Below are 12,799 nucleotides of genomic sequence, written 5' to 3'. Positions count from 1 at the left end.
TCATTAATAATGTTTGCTGCGTTTTGACGGTGAAAATCTAGTATTTGAAGTTGCCAAAGTAACCTCTCTTATATGAAATTTTTTCTTGATAACGTAAGTGTTTATATGTTTATTTTAATTCATGTGATTATTCTTCGGCCCAAAGGCAGTCGATAATTGACAGAATGAAATATACATCTGCGATAATTGTATGGGACAATTATATAGATTTAACTTATGTGAATAGTAAATCAGTCCAAAGATTGGTTACTGTTTGACATTACCTTATTGTCCGTATATGATTATTGCAACAAGATGACTGCTTGCAGTTAATGGCATTGATCCAAAGATTAAACATTAATGTTGCGTTTAGTGTCTTGAGATGGGATTGCATTATTTTATTTTGAGTTTCATTATGCTACTTGAGTACTTATGTGTATATTAATTCCTTGTTATCTTCAGGATCGAATCTTTTGGTATCTTCTAACTATTCAGTCCCAATACTGTCTGGGGACAACTATCAGCACTGGAAAGAATCAATATTGATTCATTTGGGCTGTATGGATCTAGACTTGGCATTAAGGATAGACCAACCCCCTTCTCCTACGGAAGAAAGCACTGCAGATGAAAAGCAGTTGTTTGAGAAGTGGGATAGGTCTAATCGCCTTAGTCTAATGATCATAAAGAAAAGCATTCCAGAAATCTTTAGGGGCACGATATCTGATGATATCATTACTGCCAATGATTTCCTTGTCGAAATTGAGAAACGCTTTACCAAAAGCGATAAGGCGGAAATGAGTACTTTTCTGAAGAGTCTCATTACCATGAGGTATAGCGGCAAAGGAAATATAAGGGAATACATCCTGAACATGTCTAATACTGCTTCTAAGTTGAGAGCACTTAAGTTAGACCTTTCAGAGGACATGTTAGTCCTATTGGTTTTGCTCTCACTTCCTACTCAATACGATCAGTTTAAAGTCAGTTACAACTGTCAAAAGGAGAAGTGGACTCTTAATGAGCTCATCTCTCACTGTGTTGAGGAAGAAGAAAGGATGAAGCGTAATAAGACTGAAGAGGTACATGTGGTGGATACCTCAAAGGATGCAGGCGGCAAGAAGAGAAAATATAAGGCCGTTAAGGTTGAGACTGCTAAGGCTCATGTTCCAGCTCCAGCTCCTCGGGCTCGTCCTGAAAAGACTTGCTTCTTTTGCAAGAAACCTGGACATGAGAAGAAGAATTGTACTAAGTTTCACGATTGGCGCGTGAAGAAGGGTACGTTTCTTACTTTGGTTTGTTCTGAGGTTAATTTAGCTTCAGTACCTCGAAATACTTGGTGGTTAGACTCTGGATCAACTACTAACATCAGTGTTTCAATGCAGGGTTGCCTGAGCTACCGAAACCCAACTGATGCTGAAAGACGCATTTACTTTGGAAATGGGGACTCAGTAGAGGTGGAAGCCGTGGGCATTTTCAAGCTGTTATTGAGTACTGGACATTTTCTTGAATTGCAAGACACTTTTATTATACCGTCATTTAGACGGAATTTGGTTTCTGTTTCTTATTTGGACAAATTCGGTTATCATTGTTCTTTTGGAAACAATAAAGTTGAGTTGTCTTTTAATTCATGTTTGGTTGGTTTTGGTACTTTTATGGTGAATGACAGTTTATATATGCTCGATATTTTGGTTTCCTATAATGAGGCACTTAATATAGAATCAAAAGGTACTAAGCGAAAATTTCATGACTCTAGTTTATTGTGGCACAAACGTTTAGGTCATATTTCAAGAAACAGAGTTGAAAGACTCATTAAGGATGGAATCCTTAATTCCATAAATTTTTCAGACTTTGACGTTTGTGTCGATTGCATTAAGGGTAAACAAACCAAGGTTAAAAGGATAGGTGCTTATCGAGCTACGGATGTCTTAGAATTGATACATACAGACATTTGTGGGCCTTTTCCCACTCCTTCGTGGAACGGTCAACAATATTTTGTGTCATTCATAGACGATTATTCTCGATATGGTCATCTGTACCTTATTAAGGAAAAATCTGAGGCACTGGACATGTTCAAAGCATTTAAGGCTGAAGTTGAAAATCAACTAAGCAAACGCATTAAGACTGTCAGATCTGACCGTGGAGGAGAATATTACGGCAGAAATGATGGCTCGGGTGAACAACGTCCAGGTCCTTTTGCTGACTTCCTTAAGGAGTGTGGAATCGTCCCTCAATACACCATGCCCGGTTCACCTAGCATGAACGGTGTTGCTGAGAGACGAAACCGCACATTGAAGGATATGGTTCGAAGTATGATTAGTCAATCTACTTTGCCACCATCATTATGGGGAGAAGCATTAAAGACAGCAGTCTACATCCTTAATCGAGTGCCAACTAAGGCGACTGCCAAAACACCCTATGAACTCTGGATTGGGCGCAAGCCTAGCTTAAATCATCTTAGGGTGTGGGGTTGTCCAGCTGAGGCGAAGGCCTATAGACCAAATGAACCAAAGCTAGCACCTCGTACAGTAAGCAGTTATTTTATTGGCTACTCGGAACGGTCAAGGGGGTATAAATTTTATGATCCCACATCAAGAACTATTTTTGAGACGGCTACTGCCAAGTTCTTTGAGGATGTTGAGTTTAGGGGGAGAAATACAGTTTTAGACTTTACCTTTGAGGATCAAGAAATCACTGATGTGATTGATAAAACACCTCATGAGTTAGCAGTCATTCCAGCTCCCATAGAGTTTCAAAGTGCGACTGAGGAACCCGTTCGCATAGAACAGGAACCTATACCTATGGAACAAACTCAACAAACTCAAGAACATACAGTTCAAGAGCCAACGCAATTGCGTAGATCCACTAGAGAACGGAGAAATGCCATTCCGGATGATTATGTGACATTTCTTCAAGAAAGTGAGGATAATGATGGCATGACTGAGGATGATCCAATTAATATTTATCATGCCATGAAGGGTCCTTATTCAGATAAATGGATTGATGCGATGCGTGATGAGTACAAGTCAATGCAAGACAATAAAGTTTGGGAACTTGTCCCATTGCCAGAAGGTGCAAAACCCGTAGGCTGCAAATGGATTTTTAAAACCAAACAGGATGCAAATGGTAATGTGGAGAGGTATAAGGCACGTCTTGTAGCTAAAGGCTATACTCAGAAAAAGGGGATTGATTATAAAGAGACTTTCTCTCCGGTTTCTTCGAAGGACTCTTTTAGGACAATCATGGCTCTTGTGGCATACTTTGATTTAGAGCTCCATCAAATGGATGTTAAGACGGCGTTTCTGAATGGTGACATTAATGAAACGATCTATATGGTACAACCAGAAACTTTTGAGGTCGGTGACCCAAAGCAAATGGTTTGTAAATTAAGAAAATCCATCTATGGGCTCAAACAAACGTCTCGACAGTGGTATCACAAGTTTCATCAAGTAATTCTCTCATATGGTTTTGAGATGAATGTGGTTGATGATTGTGTTTATCATAAGTTCAGTGGGAGCAAGTTTATTTTCTTGGTTTTGTATGTGGATGACATTTTGCTTGCCACAAATAATGTGAGCATGTTGCACGAAACTAAGAAATTTCTCTCGAGTAACTTTGAAATGAAAGATCTTGGTGAAGCATCTTTTGTATTAGGGATCCAAATATATCGTGATAGATCTCGGTGTATTCTCGGATTATCTCAAAAGAGCTATATTGATAAAATACTCGAGCGATTCAGCATGCAGAAATGCAAGCCGGGAGATACCCCTATAGCTAAAGGAGAGAAATTAAGTCTCAGCCAATGCCCTAAAGCGAATCTGGAAATTGAGGAGATGGAAAAAATCCCCTATGCCTCGGCAGTTGGGAGCCTCATGTATGCACAAGTATGTACGCGTCCAGATATTGCGTACATAGTCGGTGTGTTAGGCAGATACCTTAGTAATCCTGGATTGGATCACTGGAAGGCAGCCAAGAGGGTGATGAGATACCTGAAGAGAACCAGTAATCACATGCTCACATATAGGAGGTCAGACCAATTGGAGATCGTTGGATACTCTGACTCCGACTTTGCAGGATGCCAAGATAGTAGGAAATCTACATCTGGCTATGTTTATATGTTGGCTGGTGGGGCCATCGCTTGGCGCAGTGCCAAACAGACACTCGTTACCAGTTCCACGATGGAAGCTGAGTTCGTGGCGTGTTTTGAGGCATCACAACAAGCGATTTGGCTAAAGAACTTTGTCGCTGGGCTGCGAATCATTCCGATGGTTGAAAAACCCATCAAGATTTTCTGTGACAACAATTCAGCCGTTGAATACTCCAACAACAATAGGAGTTCATCCAGGTCAAAACATATTGACATTAAGTTCCTAGTTGTGAAGGAGAGAGTGAAAGATCATCATATCTCGATCGAGCACTTAGGGACGAAATCTATGTTAGCAGACCCCCTAACTAAAGGTGTAACGCCTAAGGTCTTCCATGAGCATACTGCTCATATGGGTGTGTTACAATTTGAGGAAGCTTCACTGTAGTGGGAGTATGCATTTACATTCTTTTGTCCTTCACTTGATATTTGTTTTATACTCTTTTGATCATTATTTCGGTTATGATGTTTTGGACATTATGATTAAGTAATTTACGATCTCATTCAGTTTGGACCAGTAGAAAATTGACATATTTAGATCACACTTATGTAATTTTCTCTCTGCACGTTCCATGATTGATCTATGTCATTTGATTACACTGATATTTGTGATTACTGTGAGTTTAGCTGTTGATACGGCGAATGCTTCTTTAGTCCTATATTGCTGTGATTGATGGACCAGATTGTTGCAAGCCTTGTTTTATAATGACTGAAAATTGAGCTCATAAGGAACAATATGTTCATTCAGACACATACTAGATCCAGTGGGAGATTGTTGGATTTGGGATCAAATATGTGTATCGAATATGTTGTTAAAGTCATTATTTTATTCAGTCTTAATATTTAAGTGATCTAATTAATATAATTAATTATTGACTGATAGGTTTGATTGTTATGGAATGAAAGTGCAGCTACCCGTATAATATTATTATTTTGGTGATGTGACAAATTAATAATATTAATTAAGGGCATAATTGTGATTGCAATTATGTTTGCCCTATTATAAATAGGCTAGGGTTAGGTCCCCATGATCAGCACGCCGTAAAAGAGATCTGATTCTCCCTGCAGTTTCTGCTCCTCACCCGTCAAGGACAGAATAGAAGCCGGCTCTCTGATCTTGGAAGACCAAACCTTTAATCACCCAAAGATTTGTATATGGCTTCATCAGGTACGCTTCCGCTTTAAGGATCGGGCTTCTAATATTCAACAGTGCATTGCAGCGGCGACGGACGGTGGATAGCGCCGTTGGTGCAAGAAAGTGAAAATTCTATTCAATAATTCCAAAAAAAAAAAATAAAAAATGATGTTGAACGAACCTAATAAATTATGTTTTATTGTATGAAAACTTTGATTAATTGAATATATTATATATAACTTATATATAATGAAAACTTTTATATCAATCAAAAAAAAATAAAAAAAAATCTATCTTCTATTAGGAGAAAAGAAAATCAGAAGAAAAAGTGGTCGTTAAACGAGCTTGAGACAGGATCATATGTCCCAATACACATTTTATCCTATACATATACACATGTTATAATATATATATTTTATAACGTAGAAATTTGCAATTATTATTTATCAAATGTGCGTGTATAGGATAAAAGGATAGTAAAGATTTGGAATTGGGATAGAGGATCCCATGGGGGCGCAAGTATGTTGGGTTGGATACGGGGCGATGGGGATCCTCGAACACAAACCAGCTATGGTCTTTTATTATATTTTAATTTTGAATCGTTCTAAACTATGTTTAGATTTATTTGCAAATAAGTCATTTTGAATCTCAATTTGGACTCATCCAACATTGATACGATCACTTCATTCCCTTCTCCCATGAAAATTTGATAGAAGGGTTTTGGGAGATTTAAAATATATTTAAGATAAAATATATAAAGAATAATATTTGTATAAAATAAAAATAATATCACATGTGTTCGAGTAGTAGTTCTGAAAATTTACTCCAAAAAAAAAAAAAAAAAAATCTTCTAACTGACAAAAGGAATGCAGTGAGATGAATCTAGAAGTGATAGCAAATTTTAAGCTAATATTTAAATGACAAAGGGAATGAAGTGAGATGTTTGTGATTGAGATAAGTTGCATTCTTTAATGACTAAATTACCATTATTGAAATGTGCGAAATGACGATAGTTTGCCGGCGTCATTTTTAGTTGTCATCTCCAGCTTTCCACTTCATCGTCATCTCTCTTGTGCCAGGCACGTTGCTGGTGCTTCATCTATTTATTTTCCTAATCCAGCCTATTGGAATTCCATAAAAAATCGTTCTCTTCCTTCCATAGACCTCCTTGTCGCCGGCCAAGTTCCGGCACACTATTGTTTATTTTTTGGTTAGTTTTTTTCCCCTCTAAAACTAGCCCATTGGGATTCTCTCGTCGTCGATTTTGTGATTGGTTTTTTTTTCAATTTACCGTTGTTAATATTGGAGAATTTTAATTTTTAGTTAGCTTTAGTTGATTTAGAGTTTAGATTTTTCGATTTAGTGTTTAGAGTATGCAAAGAGATTATTGTGCATTGCGTTTAAAATGTATTTGATAGTTGTAATCCTTTTTCTAACAATATATCAATACTATTATTTTTTTGTTTTTGCTTCTTGTTTATATATATTATTGTAGAATTCTATTGAGGTTAATTGTTCAACAATGAATAAAATCTTCATCGTCTTGTAAATTAAACTTCATGAATTTGAAAGATGAGATTGAAAATATTGATAGAAATAGTAAACAAACAGTTCAGTCCAATGATCATTCCGTCACTTTTGGAAAAAATCTTCAAATTGGAATGAAGTCTAACGAAAGAAAATGTGTACCACTTCTACTTACCTTATGCTAAGAAAGTAAGCTTTGGCATATAAAGACATAAGTTCCATAAATATTAAAGTGGGAAGATTGATGATAGACTATTTTCTTGTAGTACCGAAGATAAAATAAGAAAGATAAAGTAAATATAAATGTGAAAAATCCACGGATTATAACAAGAATGGAGTCCAAGACTATGATAAAAATTCGTTTGAGAGAAAGTGTGAAACATCAAATATCTGAGTTCATATCTGAACATACTCATTAGTAGATCCGTCATCTTAGAATCATTTATTTTGGGCCTACAGAAGAATAGATGATACTCATACAACCATGGTTTGCCGGATCGGCTGATCCGGAATCGGACCGGGCAAGACCCTACCGTTCAGGTATTAAGAAAATATCCGATTTTTTAAAAAATATTTCTAAAATTGTTCAATTTCTTATTTCTACCGTTCTGAGGTGTGTTTATTGCTTTTTTCTCTTTCAATTTTTTCAATTTCATATTTGAAACTTAGGAAGAAGAAGAAGAAGTGAATTTAGGGATAAATTTACGGAGAATAGTGTTCGATAAGATGAAGAAATAGTGGAAGGTGGTCCTGCGTGTGTATAAGGAGGGTTGGAAAGAAAAAGATGGTTGGGGAAGAAGATCGTGTCGGTGTAGGGCTAGGGGAAGAAGGAAAGGATTGATTCGAAAAAATTTGGGAAATAACCCAAAAAATTATATTATTTTTGGGAGTTAGCCCAATTAATTCAATTTTTGTAAATATAAGTATGAAATTAATTTTATTTTTTTAAACAAAATTTTAAATATTAATTTACTATAAATCATAATATATTTGTTAATATTATATATTTTAAAAATTAATTATATTTATGATTTTATATATTTTAATTATTTATTATTATTATTTTAAACAAATTTTTTTTATTTAAACGCCACGCCGATACACTACGACGTATCTGGAATGAGAAAGGCCGATCCGCGACAACGAACCATGCGTACAACTGTGATTAATATGAAACTGTTAAAAAAGAGATCCGAGCTTTCAATCTAAATTGATACGTGGAGTGATCATTCCCCCTTTAAGTCAGGGGAGATCCCTTCGCCCTTATAAGTCAAACGAAGATCCCTCATTTTTCTGGTGTAGGATATATTCAACAAAAACTCAGGATATATGCACACGTATTAGCCTATAGAACATATCTTTGCTCAAGTAAGCTGTTTTGGTCTAATAAAACTGTCCGGCCATCATTATCAAGTTGATTATGGATTATATTTATAATGTAATTTTACTTTATTTAATTATAGTGTATGTTAGATTATTAATATTTGGGATTAATCAAAGTCTATCCTAATAACTTTATAATCAAGATAATTAGCTCTCTCGTGAAGGTTATTATATATATATATATAAATATATATATTAAAAGTTCATATTATTTTATATTTAATTAAATAAAATAAAATAAAATAAATATTATGGTGTTACAAACAGAACTCTAAAATCCCTTTTTGCTATTTTTGGCAATGAACAGACATGTTGACTCATTGTCGCAGCAACTCTGTAACACAGTTTTGACACTGCCTGGTACTCTGGCTGAGAAAGGAGGTTTCTAAAAGTCAAATCTACTGTGCATTCAATGTTTTGAGAAAAAAGTGACTTGTCTCGCGTGGAAGAGAAGCAAGACACGCCAGTGGAGTATTGTTGAATATTAGAAGCCCGATCCTTAAAGCGGAAGCGTACCTGATGAAGCCATATACAAATCTTTGGGTGATTAAAGGTTTGGTCTTCCAAGATCAGAGAGCCGGCTTCTATTCTGTCCTTGACGGGTGAGGAGCAGAAACTGCAGGGAGAATCAGATCTCTTTTACGGCGTTCTGATCATGGGGACCTAACCCTAGCCTATTTATAATAGGGCAAACATAATTGCAATTACAATTATGCCCTTAATTAATATTATTAATTTGTCACGTCACCAAAATAATAATATTATACGGGTAGCTGCACTTTCATTCCATAACAATCAAACCTATCAGTCAATAATCAATTATATTAATTAGATCACTTAAATAATAAGACTGAATAAAATAATGACTTTAACAACATATTCGATACACATATTTGATCCCAAATCCAACAATCTCCCACTGGATCTAGTATGTGTCTGAATGAACATATTGTTCCTTATGAGCTCGATTTTCAGTCATTATAAAACAAGGATTGCAACAATCTGGTCCATCAATCACAACAATATAGGACTAAAGAAGCATTCGCCGTATCAACAGCTAAACTCACAGTAATCACAAATATCAGTGTAATCAAATGACATAGATCAATCATGGAACGTGCAGAGAGAAAATTACATAAGTGTGATCTAAATATGTCAATTTTCTACTGGTCCAAATTGAATGAGATCGTAAATTACTTAATCATAATGTCCAAAACATCATAACCGAAATAATGATCAAAAGAGTATAAAACAAATATCAAGTGAAGGACAAAAGAATGTAAATGCATATTCCCACTACAGTGAAGCTTCCTCAAATTGTAACACACCCATATGAGCAGTATGCTCATGGAAGACCTTAGGCGTTACACCTTTAGTTAGGGGGTCTGCTAACATAGATTTCGTCCCTAAGTGCTCGATCGAGACATGATGATCTTTCACTCTCTCCTTCACAACTAGGAGAGAAAGTCTCTTTATAATCAATCCCCTTTTTCTGAGTATAGCCTTTAGCTACAAGACGTGCCTTATACCTCTCCACATTACCATTTGCATCCCGTTTGGTTTTAAAAATCCATTTGCAGCCTACGGGTTTTGCACCTTCTGGCAATGGGACAAGTTCCCAAACTTTATTGTCTTGCATTGACTTGTACTCATCACGCATCGCATCAATCCATTTATCTGAATAAGGACCCTTCATGGCATGATAAATATTAATTGGATCATCCTCAGTCATGCCATCATTATCCTCACTTTCTTGAAGAAATGTCACATAATCATCTGGAATGACTGCTAACTCATGAGGTGTTTTATCAATCACATCAGTGATTTCTTGATCCTCAAAGGTAAAGTCTAAAACTGTATTTCTCCCCCTAAACTCAACATCCTCAAAGAACTTGGCAGTAGCCGTCTCAAAAATAGTTCTTGATGTGGGATCATAAAATTTATACCCCCTTGACCGTTCCGAGTAGCCAATAAAATAACTGCTTACTGTACGAGGTGCTAGCTTTGGTTCATTTGGTCTATAGGCCTTCGCCTCAGCTGGACAACCCCACACCCTAAGATGATTTAAGCTAGGCTTGCGCCCAATCCAGAGTTCATAGGGTGTTTTGGCAGTCGCCTTAGTTGGCACTCGATTAAGGATGTAGACTGCTGTCTTTAATGCTTCTCCCCATAATGATGGTGGCAAAGTAGATTGACTAATCATACTTCGAACCATATCCTTCAATGTGCGGTTTCGTCTCTCAGCAACACCGTTCATGCTAGGTGAACCGGGCATGGTGTATTGAGGGACGATTCCACACTCCTTAAGGAAGTCAGCAAAAGGACCTGGACGTTGTTCACCCGAGCCATCATTTCTGCCGTAATATTCTCCTCCACGGTCAGATCTGACAGTCTTAATGCGTTTGCTTAGTTGATTTTCAACTTCAGCCTTAAATGCTTTGAACATGTCCAGTGCCTCAGATTTTTCCTTAATAAGGTACAGATGACCATATCGAGAATAATCGTCTATGAATGACACAAAATATTGTTGACCATTCCACGAAGGAGTGGGAAAAGGCCCACAAATGTCTGTATGTATCAATTCTAAGACATCCATAGCTCGATAAGCACCTATCCTTTTAACCTTGGTTTGTTTACCCTTAATGCAATCGACACAAACGTCAAAGTCTGAAAAATTTATGGAATTAAGGATTCCATCCTTAATGAGTCTTTCAACTCTGTTTCTTGAAATATGACCTAAACGTTTGTGCCACAATAAACTAGAGTCATGAAATTTTCGCTTAGTACCTTTTGATTCCATATTAAGTGCCTCATTATAGGAAACCAAAATATCGAGCATATATAAACTGTCATTCACCATAAAAGTACCAAAACCAACCAAACATGAATTAAAAGACAACTCAACTTTATTGTTTCCAAAAGAACAATGATAACCGAATTTGTCCAAATAAGAAACAGAAACCAAATTCCGTCTAAATGACGGTATAATAAAAGTGTCTTGCAATTCAAGAAAATGTCCAGTACTCAATAACAGCTTGAAAATGCCCACGGCTTCCACCTCTACTGAGTCCCCATTTCCAAAGTAAATGCGTCTTTCAGCATCAGTTGGGTTTCGGTAGCTCAGGCAACCCTGCATTGAAACACTGATGTTAGTAGTTGATCCAGAGTCTAACCACCAAGTATTTCGAGGTACTGAAGCTAAATTAACCTCAGAACAAACCAAAGTAAGAAACGTACCCTTCTTCACGCGCCAATCGTGAAACTTAGTACAATTCTTCTTCTCATGTCCAGGTTTCTTGCAAAAGAAGCAAGTCTTTTCAGGACGAGCCCGAGGAGCTGGAGCTGGAACATGAGCCTTAGCAGTCTCAACCTTAACGGCCTTATATTTTCTCTTCTTGCCGCCTGCATCCTTTGAGGTATCCACCACATGTACCTCTTCAGTCTTATTACGCTTCATCCTTTCTTCTTCCTCAACACAGTGAGAGATGAGCTCATTAAGAGTCCACTTCTCCTTTTGACAGTTGTAACTGACTTTAAACTGATCGTATTGAGTAGGAAGTGAGAGCAAAACCAATAGGACTAACATGTCCTCTGAAAGGTCTAACTTAAGTGCTCTCAACTTAGAAGCAGTATTAGACATGTTCAGGATGTATTCCCTTATATTTCCTTTGCCGGTATACCTCATGGTAATGAGACTCTTCAGAAAAGTACTCATTTCCGCCTTATCGCTTTTGGTAAAGCGTTTCTCAATTTCGACAAGGAAATCATTGGAAGTAATGATATCATCAGATATCGTGCCCCTAAAGATTTCTGGAATGCTTTTCTTTATGATCATTAGACTAAGGCGATTAGACCTATCCCACTTCTCAAACAACTGCTTTTCATCTGCAGTGCTTTCTTCCGTAGGAGAAGGGGGTTGGTCTATCCTTAATGCCAAGTCTAGATCCATACAGCCCAAATGAATCAATATTGATTCTTTCCAGTGCTGATAGTTGTCCCCAGACAGTATTGGGACTGAATAGTTAGAAGATACCAAAAGATTCGATCCTGAAGATAACAAGGAATTAATATACACATAAGTACTCAAGTAGCATAATGAAACTCAAAATAAAATAATGCAATCCCATCTCAAGACACTAAACGCAACATTAATGTTTAATCTTTGGATCAATGCCATTAACTGCAAGCAGTCATCTTGTTGCAATAATCATATACGGACAATAAGGTAATGTCAAACAGTAACCAATCTTTGGACTGATTTACTATTCACATAAGTTAAATCTATATAATTGTCCCATACAATTATCGCAGATGTATATTTCATTCTGTCAATTATCGACTGCCTTTGGGCCGAAGAATAATCACATGAATTAAAATAAACATATAAACACTTACGTTATCAAGAAAAAATTTCATATAAGAGAGGTTACTTTGGCAACTTCAAATACTAGATTTTCACCGTCAAAACGCAGCAAACATTATTAATGAGTTTCCAATTCTGAAGGTTGAAATATTTGCAATATAGGCAAAATTAATTTCTGAAGATGCATACATCAATTTCATAATCAATATATTCCAAAATATTGATGATATATTTATAAACAAATAAACATGAATTCATGACATGTATTCAATGC

The 12,799-nt window shown here is 36.5% G+C and overlaps 2 protein-coding genes across 2 annotated transcripts; one reads left to right on the top strand and one right to left on the bottom strand.

The window, feature by feature from the left end:
• The first annotated feature begins 539 nt into the window (after nt 1–539).
• Nucleotides 540–1,423, top strand: LOC127263985 (uncharacterized). The gene is made up of 2 exons (XM_051293309.1): nt 540–1,251; nt 1,359–1,423. Exons 1-2 carry the CDS (start codon nt 540–542, stop codon nt 1,385–1,387), a joined length of 741 nt encoding a protein of 246 aa, XP_051149266.1. The 3' UTR covers nt 1,388–1,423.
• Nucleotides 1,424–11,227: 9,804 nt separating this feature from the next.
• Nucleotides 11,228–12,111, bottom strand: LOC127263984 (uncharacterized). Its single transcript, XM_051293308.1, has 2 exons — nt 11,400–12,111; nt 11,228–11,292 (listed from the first exon to the last, which is right to left on the bottom strand). Exons 1-2 carry the CDS (start codon nt 12,109–12,111, stop codon nt 11,264–11,266), a joined length of 741 nt encoding a protein of 246 aa, XP_051149265.1. The 3' UTR covers nt 11,228–11,263.
• Nucleotides 12,112–12,799: the final 688 nt, after the last annotated feature.

The sequence above is a fragment of the Andrographis paniculata genome, unplaced genomic scaffold, assembly GCF_009805555.1.
Source record: "Andrographis paniculata isolate CXL003 unplaced genomic scaffold, ASM980555v1 Contig69END, whole genome shotgun sequence".
Classification (NCBI taxonomy): domain Eukaryota; kingdom Viridiplantae; phylum Streptophyta; class Magnoliopsida; order Lamiales; family Acanthaceae; genus Andrographis; species Andrographis paniculata.
The sequence above is the reverse complement of the archived record's forward strand: the minus strand, read 5'-3'. Positions and strand labels throughout refer to the sequence as shown.